The sequence below is a fragment of the Peromyscus eremicus genome, chromosome 1, assembly GCF_949786415.1.
Source record: "Peromyscus eremicus chromosome 1, PerEre_H2_v1, whole genome shotgun sequence".
Lineage (NCBI taxonomy): Eukaryota > Metazoa > Chordata > Mammalia > Rodentia > Cricetidae > Peromyscus > Peromyscus eremicus.
In genome coordinates this window covers 155,343,219-155,355,615 of record NC_081416.1, presented here as the reverse complement: position 1 = coordinate 155,355,615, position 12,397 = coordinate 155,343,219, and the positions used below count along the sequence as shown (strand labels likewise).

Below are 12,397 nucleotides of genomic sequence, written 5' to 3'. Positions count from 1 at the left end.
GAAAGGCCCGAAGCTTTGGCTCATCAGCTGCATAGCCTTTGCTCTGTGGCCTCAGCCCCACCTCCTGCTCCAAATGGCTCACAGGGGAACCTGGGGTGCCATGCCCAACCCACTCTTGGTCTCTTCCCAGGGTTCTGAGAGCAGCCCTGACCGGCGTAGGGTGGAGAGCCTTTCTTGCCCAATACCCACCCACGTTTCATCAGTGCATTCCCTAACTCTGCAGGTGAGACTATGTTCTTCCTGGAAGACCTGGGGCTTCTGTCATTGTCCCCAATCCCAGGTCCAGCCCACAGCCACCAAAGCCCAGTTAGGATCTTGTACTGTGACACCTTCACTGAGGCAGGGCATACATACCAGAAGCTGACCTGTCTCGACATCCCAAGCCCTCACGGTTTTATCGTAAGATGATGCGACGATTCTGGAAAAATTGAACAAACATTACATCTTAACAATAGTGTCACTAGAGCCTGTGGTTCCTATGAGGATTCTTTCTCCTTTTTGTAACTTAGGACCAAGATTGATCTTTCCAAAGACTCTCTGTAAACCACACTGAGGACTTGTGCATCCCCACTGAAAATGATACCTAACAGCCCCAAAGACAATCTGGCACCATTATCTTCCTTACCTTTCAGATATATTTAGGGTTATAAAAATAACATTTTAGGGACTGGAGAGATGGCTCAGTGGTTAAGAGCACTGGCTGTTCTTCCAGAGGTCCTAGGTTCAATTCTCAGCACCCGCATGGTGGCTCATAATGTCTATAGCTCCGATGTCAGGAGATGCAACATTCCTTGCTGGCCTCCACAGGCACCACACATACGACACACAAGCAGGCCAAACACTCACAAAAAGAAAAACATATAGATAAAAAATTGACCACTTATAAAATTATGAGCTAGAACAAATCTTTCTTGCCCAAAGTTGTTCATCTCAGGATTTGTCCCAGCGACAAAAATTCTGACTAGCATGCATATCTTTGTCTAATCATGTGGCATCCAGCAAAGATTTTCCTCTTATTAAAAAATCTCCAGGGGGTTGGAGAGATGGCTCAGCGGTTAAGAGCAGTGGCTGCTCTTCCAGAGGTCCTGAGTTCAATTCCCAGCAACCACATGGTGGCTCACAACCATCTGTAATAACATCTGGTGCCCTTTTCTGGCTTGAGGGGTTACATGCAGACAGAACACTGTATACATAATAAATAAATAAATCTTTTTTAAAAAAAAAAAAAACTCTAACTGGGTGGTGGTGGCACATGCCTTAATTCCAGCACTCAGGAGGCAGAGGCAGGAGGCTCTCTATGAATTTGAGGCCAGCCTGGTCTACAAAGAGAGTTCCAGGACAGCCAGGGCTACACAGAGAGATCCTGTCTCAGGAAAAGAAAAAACAAACCATGAAGCCTGAACACTCCACACTTGCCTTTAAGTTGTATTGTCCTTCAGGAGCCTTGACTCTGGGTCAATGAATCCATTTCAAGAATTATTTTTTGTCATTAAAAAAAAGATTTATGTATTTATTATGTACAGTGTTCTGCCTACATGTATTCCTGCAGGCCAGAAGAGGGCACCAGATCTCATTACAGATGGTTGTGAGCCACCATGTGGTTGTTGGGAATTGAACTCAGGACCTCTGGAAGGGCTGCCAGTGCTCTTAACCTCTGAGCCATCTCTCCAGCTCCTATTTTTGTCATTTTAAATTATGTATAGGTGTGTGTCTGTGTACAGGTGTGTGTACATGAGTTCAGGTGGTTGCAGAAGCCAGTGGAGTCAGGGTCCCTTGGAGCTGGAGTTACAGGCGGTTGCGAGACACGTGACATGGGTGCTGGGAATCAAACTCAGGTCTTAACTTCTGAGCCATCTCTCCAGTCCAGTGAATCCACTTTACAGCTGATTCTTTCACCTGTTAAAGGCCCAGCTCCCAGCTGTGTGGATGGATTTAAGCATAAATTAATATAAACTCAGCCTGAAGTGTGTGCACTGCCTCCCGAGCCCCAAGCTTTCCCAGAGGACAGCATGGGCAGCCATATGCTCCCATGTTTCCTTGGACTGTTCTCCAGGACATGCGAGCCCAGGAGCTGGAGAGGTGGCTCAGGGGTTAAGAGCACTTGCTGCTCCTGGGTTTGGTTCTCTGTACTCACAGAGGTACTCACAACTCTCCAGTTCCCGGGGATCTGGTGCCCTCTTCTGGACTCCACAGCACCAGACATGCATTTGGTGCACTTAAAAACATGCAGGCAAAACATTCACACACAGAAAATAAAAATAAATAAATCTGAACAAAAAAATGAGGCTAATTTTATATCAACTTGTCACAAGCTAGAGTTTTCTGAAAGGAGGGAGCCTCTGTTGAGAAATGTCTCTGTGGGCTGTAGGGCATTTTCTTAATTAGTGATGGATGGGGAGGGCCCAGCCCATTGTGGGCTTGTGGTCCTTGGTTCTATAAGAAAGCAGGCTGAGCAAGCCAGGAGGAACAAGCCAGTAAGCAGCACCCCTCCATGGCCTCTGCATCGGCTCCTGCCTCTGAGTTCCAGCCCTGCTTGAGTTCCTGTCCTGACTTCCTTCAGTGGTGAACAGAGATGTGGAAGTGAAAGAAGCCAGATAAACCCTTTCCTCCCCAGTTTTTTTGTCCCAGTGTCTCATCACAGCAACAGTAACCCTAAAACAAGGGCCCAGGCTAGATCGCGGAGCTCTGGTGCAGCTGCCCCAGGCTTTCTGTGACCACAGAAAAGACACATTGTGCGGAAAATTCCAGCAAAGTTTCAGGGGGCATGCCTGTCAGCACCTGGAGGGGCTGAGGCAGGAGGACTGTGGCAAGTTTGAGGCAGCCTGGGCTACATAGTGAGTTTCAGGCCTGGCTGTTCTGTAGAGGGAGGCACTGTCTCAAAGAAGAAGAAGGAGGAGGGGAGAGGAAGAGGAGGAGAGACGAGGGAGGAAATAAAGGAAGGAAGAACCGAGAGTGAAGACTGGCTTCTTAACCACAGTAAGTATTCTTTTTGAAGCGATTTAAATTTGCAGAATGTTGCTCCATTGTTACGACCACTTGATGTTCAGTGCACACGGAAGCACTGAGGCCCAAACAACAGCCTTCCCTGCCCTTCCAGGTACCGTGGCCGCCTCTCACTCTCACTTTTCCCAAACAGTGTAAAACGGACCAGATGTCACCTTCTGCTGTCAGCCGTGATACTGCATTCTAAAACAGGAGCTTTGGGTCGTGGCTCAAAATCCCAAATCGGAGATCCGTAGGCAGCGTCCTCAAATCAATGGGGGAGAGAAGAGAGTCAGTGCTCAAGGCTTAAGTATCAAAGTCATCAACTCGGGTAAGCGGGAGTCCCTAGCTGCCCTGCAGCAACGCTCCGGGGCTTTCCAACATCCCAAGTATGCTGGAGAAACCTCCCCACCCCCTCATCCCTGACAGTTCCACAGGCGCGGGCGGGCCCTGGCCGTGCTGGGAGTAGATTCCTGACCATGTTCTCCTTTTGTAGAGCCTACAAGGATCCCTCAAGAATTTCTTTTAAATATAATTGCATGCCCTTTGACCTAGTAATTCCACTCTGAGGGGTCCCTCCTACAGAAATAACCAGGTTTGTGGATGAAGGCATAGAAGTATATGGGCTGGTGAGGTGGCTAGGTGGTACAGGCACTGGCCACCAAGCCTGATGACCTGAGTTCAGGCTCCAGGACCCACATGGTGAGAGAGAACCTACTCCAGAAAGTCACACACACACACACACACACACACACTGTGACACATTTAAGTCACACATACAAGTGTGGCACATTCACACTTGTACATACAAACACAACATAATGTTTTTAAAGTAAAGATTTATGTAGGGTTGGGGAGATGGCTCAGTGGTTAAGAACACTCCTTCTCAGAGGACCCAGGTCAGTTCCCAGCACCACCATGGCAGGTAACAACCACCTGTAACTCCAGTTCCAGGGGATCTGACTCCCTCTTCTGGCGTCTGCAGGCGCCAGGCATGTACGTGGTGCACATACATTCATGCGAGCAAAACAGGCAAGCCCCTGTGATGACAGTAACAGTTAAGAGCAGCGAAGTTCTCGGGGCAAAGTCCAGAGAAAGTCAGCACAGGTCTTCCTTGGGGCTCAGCGAGTCCAGCAACAGCCTGTAACGATGCATGTGAAGTGTTGTCTACCAGAAAGGCGTGCCAGAGCTGGGGATTTGAGAGCGTGGGGAAGGGAGACCAGTCCCACAGACACTGCCTAATTAGCACCGGAATTCCAGGAAGGCAATTCACACAAGCTGGCTTACCAGTGGCTTTTACAGGCCTGTTGTGAATGCTACTCTGCACACACCCAGCCCCCTACGCCTGTTCTGTAAGGTACGGTCACGTTCAGGAAATCCCAGTAGGCCCTTTCCCAAGCTCAGTGGGAGATAAGGGCAGCCTGGAGTTCCCCAAATGGAACTCAACAGGGCAGGGCACTCTGGCTGGTGTCCTGGGCTCGGGAAGAAGGGTTAGTGCTGACCACCTGGGATCCAGGCTCCCTGGCTAGTGTATTTCTCTAGAGGAAAACAAAAACAAGAACCCACGCGACTGTAAGCTACATGGCCTCGAAATCTGGGGGTGGGGGAGGGCGTTTGGTGGGGGGCTGGTGGGGAGTAGGTGGGGGGGGGGGGGGCCATGCCTGCTAAGAGCCACGCTAGTGGACTAGTTCCTGGTATGAAGCAGAGCCGATTAAGTATTCAATAGTGCCCCGTGTGGCCAAAAGGAGGAACAGCAGCCACGGACGAGGCTCCTTTCCGAAGTTCCTCGCCTTTGGAAAAGCCACCGCCTATGAAGTGAGATGGTTTGGAGATCAAACATTGATCAGGTTCTGGTTAATTTCCTTTTTCTTTTGTTTTTGGTTTTTTTTAAAGACTTATTTGTTATGTATACAGAAGAGTGTGCCAGATCTCATTACAGATGGTTGTGAGCCACCATGTGGGTGCTGGGAACTGAACTCAGGACCTCTAGAGGAGAAGTCAGTGCTTTTAACCTCTCAGCCATCTCTCAGCCATCTCTCTAGCCCCTTCTTTGGGTTTTTCAAGACAGGGTTTCTCTGTGTAGCTTTGGAGCTTTTCCTGGAACTCGCTCTGTAGCCCAGGCTGGCCTCAAACTCTGCCTGCCTCTGCCTCCCGAGTGCTGGGATTAAAGGTATGCACTACCACCGCCTGGCTGGGTTCTGGTTAATTTTCTAGGAAGTTTTTTTTTTGTTTTGTTTTTGTTTTTTGTTTTCCGAGACAGGGTTTCTCTGTGTAGCTTTGCGCCTTTCCTGGAACTCACTTGGTAGCCCAGGCTGGCCTCGAACTCACAGAGATCCGCCTGGCTCTGCCTCCCAAGTGCTGGGATTAAAGGCGTGCACCACCACCGCCTGGCTGGGTTCTGGTTAATTTTCTAGGAAGTTTTTAATCTTGCTTTCTCTTCCTGTTGGGGATGGAACCCAGTAGGGCCTTGTGCATGTCAGACCTGACCTATATATAGCCCCAACGGCACTAGCCAGATTTTGAATGAGGGAGGGAAGAAAGGCACTAATTAACTGTCAGGAAAAATCTAGGGGGTGTAACAAATGGATGGAGTGGAAATTTATTACAGTTACATCATCAGTATTTCTGGGCGGTCTCAAATCTTTAAATGTACAGTACACATGTATGTGCATGGGCGGGGGGGGGGGCAAGACCCAAGCAGATATGCACTGATGGAGACAAGACCTTTTCAGCCACGAGCCCTTCCATTGGGACAACAGCTGGAGAAACAGGAAAAACTTGAAGACTGCACAGCAAAATGCACACAGTGACAGTCACCTGCCCTTTGCCTTGGGAACCCCTGGTGACTACTGAGGGCTAGAAAAGGCTTTAAGGGACCCTGAGAAAGCTGCAGTTTTCCCAACGGTGAGAGCCTGGGCTCTGAGGACAAAGATGTCCACAGGGCAGCAGCAGAGGGAGGGAGTTGGGGGGGGGGCTGTGGGGTTGGAGGTAGTTGAGGCAAGCCTGACACAGGCCGGCTACACAGCTGGTCCTCTGAGTCTGGAGCAGTTCAGAAGATCTCAGGAGGTTGTATAAGCCACCCGGGATCCCCAGTGCAGAGTCTGAGCTAAACTGGCTGACCCTAACCTGGAGATCCTGACCTGATTGGCTTGGGCTTAGCACCCACAGATGACAAGATATTCCTCTGACGTCATTTGTAGGATCAGGGGTCAGTTACCCAAACCAGAACCTGAGCCAGCCTTGACAGTCTTCCACCCTGCCCTCTTCTCGACTCAAACCAGAAGTCAACAGACCTCAGAAAGACCATCCTCCCGTGTGGCCCCAGCCCCACAGTCACCTTCAGCCAAGCCCTTGATGGCCGATGCCACCCTCCATCCCTGCTCCCTCTTCTCCAGCAGCACTGCCATACAGACCTTTCGGAGCCTGCTGGACACAAGCATGAAGTCCTAGAAGCAGTCTAGAGGCTGCCCCTCTGCAGCCTTGCCCGAGCATCACCTTTATCCCTTTGCCTGCAGCTGCACAGCCAGGCACTCAGCTACCTCACACCTGCCTTTCTCATCCATCCCTCTTGGGCAGGTCCCAGGCCTGAACCCCCCCATCTGTCCTCTGTGAGCACCCAAGGTCTGGATGTCACAGAAGTGGCAGGAATCCACAATGTGTTAAGCCCAATAGAAATTTTATGCGAGACCTAAAAATCCAGGGCGCTGAAGAGATTGCTCCGTGGTTAAGAGCACTTTCTGTTGTTCAGAGGACCTGAGGTCAATTCCCAACACACACACACTGGGCAGACCACAACCACCTCTAACTCCAATTCCAGCAGGCCCAGTGCCTTCTCTGGCCTCCGAGAGCACCGACATGCACCTGGCATACACTCGTACAGACACAACACATATATGCAAATAAAAATAAAATGAAAACAGAATAGACAAAAAACAGTTTAGCACAACCGTAGGATACAACAAGATCCGTATACAGAAGCTGAGCTCTCCAGATGCAAGGGAGACCCAGAGAAGTAACAGTTCACCCAAAGGTGGGATGCCACAGGTCTGTAATTCCTGCATGTGGGAGGCAGGAGGACTATGAGTTCAAAGACAATCTGAGTTACATTAGCAAAACCCTGCCTCAAAAAAAAAAAATTCAACTCAGGTCTAGAGAGATGGCTCAGCAGTTAAGAGCACTGGCTGCTCTTCCAGAGGACCAGCACCCACAGAGAGGCTCACAACTCCAGTTCCAGGAGAAAAACCTGATGCCCCCTTCTGGCCTCTGTAGGTACTGCACACATATGATAGGCAGGCAAAATACCCATATACATACAATAAATATATCTAAAAGAAATTTTTAACTGAGGAAAATAAAATATAGATCAGTGAATCCCAAGTAGATCCCAGGAACCACCAGGACCCCCTCCCCAAAGCTGGGGGCTGTCAGTCTTATAGTCTTCACTCCCAGCCCCCAGTGGTCCAGAGCCACAGGCTGGCTGTCCCTGCACTAGGCTCTTTCTAAGGACTCAACACTGCGATGGGCTCCTCTATCTTGCACTTGCTCAGAAGCCTTGGCAAACCTGGGGGCCTTTGTCAGGGGACCCAGTGCCGGAGGATTCTCTAGAGAGGCGCCTCAGAATATGAGATGTCTCAGCTGTCGGGGAGCCTATCACCCGGCCACCTACCCACAGCTTCACCGAGCAGTCATAGGAACCACTGAGGATCCTGGTGTCATTCATACAGAAGTGGCAGGAGCTCACGATGTTGTCGTGCCCGATCAGAACTTTATACGGGATCTAAACAAAAGGACAGGTACAACCAGTTCAACAGTGTATGGGGACACAATAGGCAAACCAAGAGTGCTTCTAAATACGTGACCTGAAAAAAATGTAAGGAAACCATCCCACTACAAAAATGACAGGTAGAACGTAGTTGTATAAAGTGTATACCTTGGAAATAAAGAAACATTGTTGAAAGAAACTGAAGAAGACTTAAATAAATAGGAAGGCATCCCATGATCATAGATGAGCAGGTGTGATAATGTTAAAATAGTAGAAGTCGGGGGGGGGGGGCTGCAGGAGGGGGGAGAACAAGGGAATCCGTGGCTGATATGTAAAATTAAATTAAATTATAAAATAAAATTTAAAAAAATAGGAACATAAAAAAATAGTAGAAGTCTTCAAAATGACCTACAGATCCAACACCACCTTATCAGATTCCAAGATAATACGATGTATTTGTAGACAGTTACAAGGTGATCTTTTTATATGTGTTTTATTTTCATTTTTTATTTTTTGAGACAGGTTCTCTATAAAGCCCTGGTTGGCCTGAAACTGGCTCTGTAGACCAGGCTGGCCTGGAACTCACAGAGATCCGCCTGCCTCTGCCTCCCAAGAGCTGGGATTAAAGGTGTGTGCCACCACCACCCAGCTTCCTTGCTTGCTTGCAGGTATTTTAAATTTTATGTGTATGTGTGAGCGTATACCATGGGTGTGTCATTGCACTGGGAGGCCAGAGAGAGCCTTGAATGTCCTGGTTGTGAAGTCACAGGTGGTTGTGAGCCACCCAACATGGGTGCTGGGAATTGAACCTGGGTCCTCTGGAAGAGAAGTATGTGCTCTTAACCACTGAGCCGTCTCAAAAGAAAAGCTGGCAAGCTGGTCCTAAAGCTTTTGTGGGAATTCAAGAAGACCCCCAAACTGTGGGTGGGTGAGATGACTCAGAAGGTAAAGGCACTTGCCGCCATGGCTGGTGACCTGGGTTTGATTCCTAGGACCCACATGGTGGAGGGAGAGTACCAACTCTAACAAACTGTCCTCTAAACTCCAGACACATGCCATGGTGTGTGCACCTGCACACACACACACACACACACACACACACACACACACACACACGAAATAGAGGGAAAGATCCCGACTGCCAAAACAGTCTTTAGAAGGGACAAAGATGGAGGGCTAACATTTTGTGGTGTAATGATGGCATAAAGATAAAACTATTCGTATAACTCAGTGAAACATCACTGAGACTCAGAGAGAGCTGACTAATTTTTATGTGAAAGCCAAAGCAAAGGGGGAAACAGGCTGGCTCAGCCAGCAAAGTCCATGCTGCACAAACATGAAGATCCATGTTCCATCCCCAGAACACCCAGAAAAAAACTGGTGCTGTCGGCCCACAGTCAACTCCAGCACTGAGGGGCAGACAGGGAACCCCTGGCCCTCGCTGACCACCCAGCCTTGCCTAGCTGGTGAGCCCCCAGGTCCAGGGAGAGAGCGTGTCTCAAAAAACAAACAAAAACGCCCAGGTAGAGGCTGATGGGAAGCTCGGTGGGTGGAATCGATCCCGCCCTGAGCCCAATCACCAGGACCCACACACTGGAAAGAGGGAACCCGCTCCCAAAAAGTTGTCCTCTTTTGTCTTCATATGTGCGCACCCCTTCTCCACACACTAATAATAAATAAACAACAACAAAAAAATCCAAAGTGATGAGGTGTGAGGAATGACACAAGGTTGACTCTGGCCTACACTCATACACACGCACGCATGCACAAACGCACGGACACACAAGCACGCCTGAACACATATATGCTAGTATACATCACATGCACACACAAAAAGGAGAGAATAAGCCTTTTAAGCACATTCTCTGGGAAAACCAGTTACTTTCACACAAGCAGACAAAGCCGGATGCATACGTCACACCCCATACAGAAATGAGATAAAAATGGATCAAAGGCTTAAACGTTATATACTGAAAGTCTATGGCTCTGAGCTAAGGTGTAAATATTCACACTCTTGCCTTAGGGACAGCTTCTTAGATCTGACGCCAAAGTGCAAATGACAACAACAAGAATAAATGAGCCGATATCACCACAATTAAAAACATTTACGACAGCAGATCACAAGTCTTAAAACCCTCCATCAAAACATACAGTCCACCAGGCGCTGCAGCAGCCACCTTTAAAGATTTATTTGTTGTTATATTTTCGTGTGAGGGGGTGAGCACACGTGAGTGCAGCTGTCTGTGCAGGTCAGAGGCACCCAAGAGCTGGGTTCACAGGCAGTGGGAGCCACCTGATGTGGGTGCTGGGATTTGAACTTTGGATCTAGGAGAACAGCATAAGCTCTTAAATGCTAAGCCAACTCTCCAGACCCAAGGAGCATGCCTTTAATCCAAGCACTCAGGAAGACGAGGCAAGCAGATCTCTGTGAGTTCAAGACCAGCCTGGTCTGCACAGAGAATTCCAGGAAATTCAAGGATACATGAGACCCTATCTCAAAAAACAAATGAATTCAATTCAATTAAAAGCATTTGTGCTACTCATAAGTGGATACTAGATATAAAGCAAAGAACAATCAGACTGCAACCCACAGAACCAGAGAGGCTATATAGCAGGGGGTACCCTAGGATGACTGTGGCTTATAAGTTTTGGTTTTACCCAATCACTGGGCAAGCCTCAGTGAAACATTGCACTATTAGGACAAGAATTTATACTGTATCAAGCTGATAATAGAAAAAATAAATAAATAAAAGTGAAAAAAAAAGCATTTGTGCTACAGAGGATCCCATCAAGAAATTACATATCTGATATGGGACATGTATTTAGAATGCTAAAGAACTCAGAACTCAATGATTAAAAACAAACAAATTTTATTTAATTGTATTGTTTCTCTCTCTCTCTCTCTCTCTCTCTGTGTGTGTGTGTTGCACTAGCGTATGTGCATCTTCACACTTATGGGAGGTGCACCACACGCATGTGTGCATGTGGAGACCTGAGCTGATATCAGGAATCTCCACGCTCTACCTTATTTTTTGAGGCAAGGTCTCTCAATGGAAGATCTGCCACCAAACGTGGAGCTTACAGGTAGAGCTAGTGTGGCTAGAGCTTGATCCAGGTGGCCCACGTACTCCTTAGGATCACAGACAGGCTACCACGCCCTCTCAGTGTTCACGAGCTCTGAGGATCCAGACTCCAGTCCTCTGGTCTGCGCTCCAAGCACTTTTAACTACCGAGTCATCCACACACACCCCCCATTTCATTTCTTTCTTTTTTTTTAATTGAGATGTCTCACGTAGCCCAGGCTGGCCTCAAGCTTGCCGTATGGTCAAGAATAACCTGGAATTCCCTTCTTTTATTTATTACATTTACTTAGCATGTATTTATTTAGTAGTGTCTGCACTACACAGTGGTACACATGCGGCGGCAGTCAGAGCACAAGTGAGGCACCCGCTTCTCTCCTTCCGTCACGTGGGGCTGGGGATTGAACTCGGGCCAACAGGCTTAGTAGCCTTTTCCTGCTACACCATCTTGCATACCCAACCTTCAATTCCTGATCTTCCTGCCTCGACCTCCTGAGGGCTGAGATCGCTGGCATGTAACACTGTGCCTGCCTTATGCCGTGCTGAGGACTGAACACGGGGTCTTGTGCATGGTAGGCAGGCACTCTACGGACAAGTGAGCCCAGAGCCCGAACAGATGGGTGTTTCTCCAAAGACTTCCCAGCGGTTGGTCGAGAGCTAAGGGAAGACTATCAGCATCCTTAGTCACCAGGGAAACGCAAACAAGGACCGCAGAGCGATGTCGTGTCACCTGGATTATGATTGCTTAGGAAGTGTGGGCAAGGTTGTAGACAAATCAGAGCCGCACACACTGCTGGTGGAGTGTAAAAATGGATAGCCACTTCAGAAAACAGTTTGGCAGTTCTTTAAAAAGTTAAACTTGGGGACCAGAGAGACATCTCAACAGTTAAGACGGCTTCTTGTGCCAGGCGTGGTGGGGCATGCCTTTAATCTCAGCACTAGAGAGGCAGAGGCAGGCAGATCTCGAGGCCAGCCTGGTCTACAGAGTGAGTTCCAGGAAAGGTGCAAAGCTACACAGAGAAACCCTGTCTCAAAAAACCAAAAGAAAAGAAAAGAAAAAAACAAAACTAAGAGTGCCTCTTGCTCTTGCAGAGGACCCAAGTTCAGCTCCCAGCACCCACATCAGGCGGCTCACAGCTACCTGTAAAGGGATCTGATGCCCTCTTCAGGTCTTGTCAGGTATCTGTAGTCACATGGCATAGGTTCACACAGACACACATGTAGACATAAATAAAGATAAACCTTTTTTAAATATGTGGGGCCTGGAGAAATGGCTCAGTGTTCACAGCATTGGCTGCTCTTGCAGAGGACCCAGGTCCATTCCCAGTGCCCACGTGGTGGCTCATGACCCTCTATCACTCCCATTCTAGGGTTCAGATGCTCTCTTGTGGCTTCTGCAGGCACTACCACACATGGTGCACATGCACATATGCGGGCAAACACTCACATACATCAAATAAAATGTTTTACAACAAATGTGTGACAGCTACACAACGTGAAAATGCTTTAAAAAAAGACATTTTTCAGTTTGTACCTTGCTCAGTTGGACCGTATGATACAAGTATTATAACAG

The 12,397-nt window shown here is 48.3% G+C and overlaps 1 protein-coding gene across 1 annotated transcript in view; it reads right to left on the bottom strand.

The window, feature by feature from the left end:
* Wdr88 (WD repeat domain 88) overlaps positions 1 to 12,397 on the bottom strand; it is a 35,714-nt gene that overhangs the window by 22,444 nt on the left and 873 nt on the right. Inside the window, exons 2-4 of the mRNA XM_059274943.1 lie at positions 7,649 to 7,759; positions 3,159 to 3,247; positions 355 to 418 (exon numbers count right to left, since the gene is read on the bottom strand). Coding sequence (XP_059130926.1) covers positions 355 to 418; positions 3,159 to 3,247; positions 7,649 to 7,759 — 264 coding nt within the window. The remainder of the gene's footprint in view (positions 1 to 354; positions 419 to 3,158; positions 3,248 to 7,648; positions 7,760 to 12,397) is intronic.